Raw genomic sequence first — 8,629 nt, forward strand, 5'->3', positions numbered from 1 at the left:
TTAATGTATATACATATATAATGTATAATAATTGAAATGTCACTGTATTTTTACAAAATATTAGTCCACTAAAACACAGCCAAGACAGGCCATTGGAAGTTAGCATTTTCCTACAACTCAAAATGTATTCCTGATAGTTACTTACTTCCTCTCACATTTCCAGCCTGTCCTCCCCACTTCCAATGATATATGATGTGGGTCTTCTGACCGATCTCAAAATAATTAAGAAGTGCAAGTGTGAAGAGGGCACTGGTTACGATAGGTGTTGTGTCGCGCTCCCATTGGTGGAGACCTGCTTCATAGTCATTTCCATGTGGATATGCAGAAGTGGGAGGTGGAAGGCTAGTGGCGAGCGTTGAAAATTTGTTCTGATAGAGGGCAGTACTAATTGAGAAAAACTATTTTTGAGAGGAGGTAAGTACCTATCAGGAATATATTTTCAGTGTAGGAAAATGTTGACTTTTCTTATGTGATATTAATATATGGTAATATTGATGTCAAATTTCAGATCTAGAAATTGCTTTTTTGTCTTTTTAGTTCACTTTTGAGAATTTATTGTTTCTTAATATTCTTTCTGCATGTTACAGAGATGTATTGGGGTTAGATTTTTGTTTCCTGTCTATTATGTTCCAGAAGTTGAAGTAACTCTCAGTTCAAAAACCAGCAATGAGACCTTGACAAAAAGTACGTATTAATAGTTTCAATTTGAGTTTACTTACTGATTAAGTATTATTTTATTTTATTACAAGTTACAGCTGTCTAACTTGTATCATCACAAATGTATAAGAACAGCCATATTACTGTTTCAATCCAATGTGCTTTTGCAGTTAAAGAAAGGTCAAAGCTATGGTATCCTAGGAAACAGTCAAGCACATAGCAATAACCTCTATCTTGTGGTTTTTTTTTTTTACTTATGCAGCTGCTTTACAAGTTTAACCATCAGTTAATATTGTACCTTCCACATTGATTTTATAACATTTATCTGTTGCTACTTGTGAAATATTTTGCTTAAGTGAGATTTATTTTACTATTGATATACTTGAGAATGATCAAAACACCATACTTGTTCTACAAACAAATCTTCCTTGCTGTAAAAACTGTAACTTTTAATAAAATAAAAGCCTTGCTGTAAAAACTGTAACTTTTAATAAAATAAAAGGCCTGTATGCCATGTAAGATATGAAGCAATCAGTACCTGATGAATTATTTTCAGTTTTTGTGACTTTCTCTTATACAGATATTTATTGACAGTTTTAATTGCTCTTACCCTATTTGGACTAGTCATCCAATTTCCTGATGATTTCTGTATATTACAACACATTTGTTGGAAGCTGAAGGAAAGATTTATTTTACTGTATTAAAATAATGTGTAATTACAGTAAGTTCAATACATTATATTAAAACTGTTTTGAATATGCAAGTCAGCAAGTCATGTGATATTAATTCACATTGGAATAACATGTATCAAAACTATGTTTTAACATTGAATTTTGTAGCTAGTGTGATGCCACTAAAAATGCATTGTGAAGGGTATGTGATAGCTCTTTCTGATGAAAAAAATTAATGAATTTATATTATAAAGATATGTTTAGATTTGGAATTTAAAATTTCCAAGATAGGGATATCCCTTGTACTTAATGGCATAGGAAAGCAAAGGAATTTGGATCAACTTTAGGCACAGGATGATTTAAAAAGAGAAATACAACAAATTATATCTTACCTTGGTTAACAGAATATGGCATCTTGTAACATGAGAATTCATGAACATAAAGGTCAATGTGAAAAGCTGTCATGCCCCAGGCAACAGTATGAAGCATAAACAAAAAGGATCTCTTTTTTTGAAAAGTGACAGAAATCTTGTTCACAAGTTCTTTGATGATGTACCCAGGAGAGGAAGACCATCTGTAGAAAACTTTGTGAACAGTACTTAGCAAGGGAAAAATAGCAGTACACATTGACACTAGATGAAACATGTGTGTACCTTGTTAACTGTTTTTTACAGGTCAGTGGGTGAAGAATTTTCAAAAAGTGTCACACAGCCTGTTAAAAATCTTTTCAAAGGGATTCATGATCATCACTAGATACCATGCCAGGGGCAATTTAGGGATCATGAGAATGTATGCAAGGTTTGTGTAAAGTGAACTCTACTTACTAGTACTTAAGTGTTCTGGAACCACACAGAAGTACTAGTATTGTATGGAAATGAAACAGAGTATGGGTTCATCAATATAAGGTTTCCAGTCATACCTCCTGTTCATCCATCAAGCAGCTTAAGAATGGAATGGGCATTTATTCTATTCCATATGAATATATACCAGTCTATTGAAATGGGAGCTGGGAAAATTAGATGGATTTTGGAAAGCATACAGTGTTGTGCTTTGGACACAACAGTTTACAAGGAAGCCTTTTGCAATGGAAACTATGCAGTAAGGCTATTGTCAAGATGTACCAGCAGCAGATAGAGCATGACCAAGAATGCTTAAAGATATCTGATGTTTAAATGTATACTTCTCTGGCAATTGAGAAAATCTTAAAGGGGTGGAATGGAAATCTAAAATCAGCATTTCAGAGTAAAGAACTGTCATATGATACTGACAAGTGAAGACTGAGAATTTACTTAAATATTTCATCTTGAAATTAAGCAATTAAAACTTGTATAGTATTAAAATATGAATTATAAACTACATTGTGATAATTTTACTGATATACATTGATAATAAAGTTGTTTAGCCCTGTCACAACAGACACCTGTATTTTACATGACCTTGTAACCACCATGTAACCATGGTGGTATTCCTACTATACCTCTTAAAATACTTAATGTATCTTCATGAAATTTGGCAAGCTTTCAGTAAATTTAAAAATTCTTTCATAGATAAAAAAATCAGAATTTTTAATTAAGTATTTTTACTAAAACTTTGTTCTTAATTATTTAGTGTAAGAGTGTTGACTGCTCTGAGTGCAAAATGGTTTTTATGCTAAGATTAAAAATACTTTTCTTCATCTGAAATTTTTAAATTTCATTTACATAATCCCTAAAACCTAAGCAAATATCAAATGTTTTTGTTTTGTTTTCTCAACAACTATATTTTATCTATTAGTTTCTATACTATAACTCAGGGTTGGTTGATTTGATTGACTTCATAACCACCATAAAAAAACAAATTAGGAAATAATTCTAAATTACCACTTTTCTTCTTTCTGAAATGATTGCAAATTTCAACAGAAAACCACAATTCTTTATCCTAAGTAGCTTAACTCTCTCAACACAGGTTTGGTCGATTTGACCGACCACATGATATCTTTGTACTCATTTAAAGTCTTTATAGTTTTGATACTACTAACTTTTAATATAGTATGTATATCTTCACAAAATTTTGAAGACTTTCAGTAAACATTTTAAGTCTTGCACATACAAAAAATCGTATTTTTAATAAACTAAAAAAGGTTTGTTCATGAATATCAAGTATTTTTTTACTAGTCCACTTGCAAAGTGATTTTTTTTCATCTCAAAAATCTCAAATTTCATTTGTGTAATTTCTAAAACCTATTAAATACATTTCAAATGTTTGTATTTAGTAAAAATTTATATTTTATCTGTTATTTTTTTTTACCCTAACTCTATACAAGGTTGGTCAAATTGACCAACCTTGTAACCACCAAAAAAATAAATAAATCTAAAACTGTTTTCTTTCTAGAATGACTTCAGATTGTAACATAAAACTACATTCGTTTATACTAAGTTGCTTTAAACTCGTAACAGTATACATCTATTTATACTTATATTTTTTTTGTTTTCTTGCCTTTTGTACCATGTCTAATCACTGCTATTCATGCCATTATAAGTTGTAAATCACTCAATATTGAATTACATAACCCACACGCTACTCCATGTGCACCTTCTCAAAAATTTCTATTATTATTATTCATTTTACCTAATCTAACCTAAAAGATCCATATTTTTACATTTTAGTTACTTTTATAATAATAAATGAAGAATAAACATGAAAAACGAGAATTAAAGTACTTATCCAGGTCTTTTTTTTTTTTTGCTGTTAACTGTCAATGACACTTAACCCTACTTTTATACTAATGGTAGCAATGCATATTATAGTATTAAGAGTAAGAAAAAACTATTAACAAATCCTGAAAGAGAGGATGTGACAGGTGAGTGTGGTAAGAGGGGTCTGATTTTCTATTAAATGGCTATGTAACCAAACAAGATTGAAGGCTAGAAAATTATGGTTTGTCTGATCAATGATGATTTTATAATGAGTAATTTACGTTAAATTTCGTACTTATTGGAGGGGTGGTGAATAAAATGGAGAAGAGGGGATGCCAAGAGAAAAAATGTCACATTTCTCACACTAGGGGAAATGCAGGATATTTTTAAATATTGTCTTATAGAATTAAGAACTTAAAATTTATATACTATTAAAATATGGATTATTAGGTACAATGTTATTCTGTGCTAATTAGTATAACATAAAAAAAAGTAGTTTAATTCAGTTTTGAATGTAATTCACAGAAACCTCATGACATGAACAATAAAGGATGTCCATGGCAATAAGGTTAAAGCTTATAACAGTATACATCTATTTATACTTGATTTTATTGTTTTATCCCCTTTTGAACCAAATCTAACTAATAATCTTGCCACATAATCTGTAAATCACTCAGCTAACGTGTAACTTATGTTACTCTATTGAATTATGGACCACATGGGCCACTCATGAGCATATTTCATGAAAAATGTTTATTAGTACTATTATTATTCTTTATTTTATGTAATTTAACTATATGTAACATAAGTTACGAAACATACTTACCTCTCCTGACACTATAGCTATTTCTCGATCTTCAGTGTTTCCATTCTTTCCCCCATCTAAGCCCCACTCGAATGCCCCTGGCAAATTCTAATTTGCAAAATTTTCCAACAACTTCAATGCACCCTCTTTCTAGGTACTGTATATAAACACCTCATTCAGATAATGTAATCACTTTTTCTCGACAAAGCATTTGGCATGGGTTTCTATAAACAGGAGTGCTGTGATTATTCACAATTTATGTTGCGACGTTGACGTGGTTTGCATTATTACTGTTATATTTTTGTGTATTTATAAATGATCTTAATAATAATAAAAATAATAAATAAAAATGTATCAACAGGTATGAATTCCCAAGTTAATGTTTCTACTATGGAAGCTATTGAGACCTCTTCCACCTCTGTTACTTGGTGTTTGTCAATGGCCAGGGGAAGGGTCATTCTTAGTCGAGTCTGTCCATGGTATGATCAATTATGAGATGGACACATATATGCAGACTGGGGGGTGTGTCTCTGGGGGGGGTTCTGAGGCAGCTTTTGCAAAGGACCCAGACCAGATGGGGAGAACTTAGACTCGCTTTTTCCGGCTCCTTCTTTTACTAGTGTGGCCTCAACAGAGGATCATTTTGATCAGCCACATCCAGCCCCTTTTTCTTCAGTTGGTTACTTGAGTTGGTGAGGTTTTGGGTGACTCTCCTATTACACATGACTCTACCCCTTCCATGTTGGCAGAAAGTACAATAAGTGACTACTTTGTCTTCCTCCTCCTCTTGATATTGCTGTTCATGCTGGGAGATTTGCCACTCAGTTATGTGATGGGATAACTATGCCTTGTCCCCACATTAATCGGAACAGCATGTCTTGGCTTGGGAAGAGGAGATACATTTAGATTTTCAACAAATGGACACCCTTTTGGACCTGGGGAGGGTATTGATTGGAACCTGTGATCACTTTAAACAGATCACAGTTTTTAGGATTCATATTACTCTCACAACTGTACAGAGGTTATCTTCAGTCCCACTTTTGTTGGAAGCCTATCAATATTCCCCTTACCAAGTTGAGGACGAGTTGGGGATTTTACTGACGTCTATCTCAGTCAGATTGATTTCTTCAATTCTTTCTCTGGTTTCCTGGCTTGTTTGTTGTTGAATTTTATTGGGTAGAGATTCTTTGTTAAAAGGTGTTTATTTATTGTCTTCTTCCCATGGGTATAGGAACAGTGGGAGCATGTTTATGTCACTTTCAAGACATATAGAATTTTTTTCACTAGGGATCCATGGGTATTCCATGTTCTGGATTCACAGCTGGTCATTCAATTTACATCATCTCCACCTTTATCTGCACAACCTGTTGCCTTTTCACCTCTAATATATTCATGATAAGTGGAGCTTTGTTTCCAGGCTATAAGCGAGTTGTTTGTCAAAAGGACAGTAGAGAGGATTGAACTAGTTCTTTTGAGATTTTATTCTCATTTATTTGTTGTAGCTAAGAAGACAGGAGATTAGCAGCCAATCATTGATCTGTCTCAACTCAATCAATTTTTAGGTTCTCCTTCCTTTACTATGGAATCCTTTCTCAATCTATGATGGCAATTTGCGCCATGGCTCTGGATGACTTAAGTTTGATGTTACTGATGCTTATATGCATATTCCCATAGCAGAGTCTTTCAGGAGGTTTCTCAGATTTATGCACAAAGGTCAGGTTCTGCAGTTCAGGGCTGGACCTTTAGTCTTGCATCAGCACCTTATATCTTCTTCAGAGTTGTTTGATCTTTTTCTCATCATCTGCATTCTTTGGACCTGTACACACATCTTTATATGAATGATTGGCTTCTTCTGGCAACATCCCATCAATTACCAGAACAACACTTTCAGAAGCCACAAAAGTGGACTTCCTTATCCGACTGGAGAAATCTGTTCTGTCACTGACACAATATCTCATCCATCTGGGTGTACTTTTCAATACTCATCTCATTTCAATACTACTTTTAGGGTACCCATTCCACCACCTCTTCCCGAGATCCATCTGTTCACAGTCGCATCTCTTCAGAGATGGGGAACTTATCTTCAAGGTCAAAAGTTCTAGGGTATTTGGGCAGAAGACAAGTCTACCCTCCATATCAACATGCTCGAACTCCTTGCAGTACACCGGGTAATGGTTCAAGGTCTGTCTCTCTGGAAGGGAGAAATTGTCATGATACATTCCATCAATTCCATGGTGGTATCCCAGATTTCTCTTCAAGGAGGCACACATTCTCAACCTTGTTTTCATACCTTGAATCATGTCTATGGGGCTCATTCCCATTGTATCAGGCTTTTAGCATGTCATGTTTCAGGAATGATGAATTTAACTGCAGATCACTTGTCTCAATCCAATCAGATTCTTCCAATGGAATGGATGCTACATCATGAGGTTTTTCAGTGGATTTGCTCTCAGTCTTGGTCTCCAATACCTCATCCTTAAGCATTGGCAGTAGATGCGTTCCATCAGGACTAACACAAGTTTACATCTGTATGCTCTTCCCCCGATTCAGCTATTGTTCGGGGTTCTGCCTATGGTTTGCTTCACTCCTTGTAGAGTTATCTTTGTTGCACCATATTGGCCAGCTCAGTCATGGTTTCTGCTTCTTCAGTATCTGCAATATCTACCTCTTCCACATTGGCAGTCTCTGAGACAACCTTGATCAGACATTCTCTACCCAGATGTTTGGAAACTCAAACTTCATGCTTGGAAGTTATGCAGTTCTTTGTCCAACATAAGGGTTTAACTTCTACAGTTTTTCTGTATTTAACTAAATCTTTCTGTAGGCCAACCACAGCCTTTTATCAACAGAAATGGCTTACTTATTGTCAGTGATGTATTAAAAGGAGTTTTAACCCTTTTCATCCTAAAGTATCTACCATATCCTATTTTATGATTTGGGTATTTGAGAAGGGTTTTGCTTTGCTTACAGTGGTTTTATGTAAGGCATCCATGACCACTATTTTTTGGTTGAATATATCAGGGTTGATTTGCTTTCAAAAATGTAAAGAACTTGGTTCACCTATTACACAATTTCCAGAACACTGTTCCTCAGAACTCACCAATGCGTATTATTCCTCCAGACTCTACTAGACTCAGCTAGAGTTCTTACCACCCCAGTTTCCAGTTGCTGGGGTGGCAGACAGAGACTTTTCCTCTAGAGTGTTTGAGTGTGTTCCCCCACTCTTGGAGAAGATTGCAAAGTTGGGGGCCCTCCTACTCAGATCCCTGGATGTTTATCTTAGATGTCAGTAGGAGTGGCACCAGCCTCCACAGGAGCCTACTCATAATTCAAGTTCCGATTTGTCACAAAGCTATCCAGTTGGTGTATTGTACATGGAAGGAGGTCCACTATCTCCTCATGATTCAGAATGCGATGTGATCCCATCCTAGTTCCAGGGGCAAGTAGAATAATCCTTGCCCACTTGGTTGGAAGTGAGGATGAAGGTTTATAATTCCAGACTGGATGAGTTCTGTTCCTTTGGTTGAGTATGGCATACGCGATCCCATCATTTTGAGCCTGGAGTGTTGTCTTTTGGACTTCTTCAGGTGGAGGAGAAAGTTTGTCCACTTTGGTGTTGCTTACTTTATCATCGTGATTCCAGTGGTGCAAAACGCATCACCATGGCTACAGGCTGGGATCCAATCAGAAGTATATATATATATATATATATATATATATATATATATATATACTATAACTACTACTAACTACTACCCACCACCTAGTAGTAGTATAGTACGTACTACCTACCTACCTTACTTACCTACCTACTACGTAGT

General features: G+C 34.9%; 1 protein-coding gene across 1 annotated transcript in view; it reads left to right on the top strand.

The window, feature by feature from the left end:
* The window catches only part of LOC106459152 (L-carnitine dehydrogenase-like), a 63,778-nt gene that overhangs the window by 40,193 nt on the left and 14,956 nt on the right, over positions 1-8,629 (top strand). Inside the window, exon 7 of the mRNA XM_013918746.2 lies at positions 588-684. Coding sequence (XP_013774200.1) covers positions 588-684 — 97 coding nt within the window. The remainder of the gene's footprint in view (positions 1-587; positions 685-8,629) is intronic.

This window comes from Limulus polyphemus, unplaced genomic scaffold (genome assembly GCF_000517525.1).
Source record: "Limulus polyphemus unplaced genomic scaffold, Limulus_polyphemus-2.1.2 Scaffold568, whole genome shotgun sequence".
NCBI classification, from domain to species: Eukaryota; Metazoa; Arthropoda; class Merostomata; order Xiphosura; family Limulidae; genus Limulus; species Limulus polyphemus.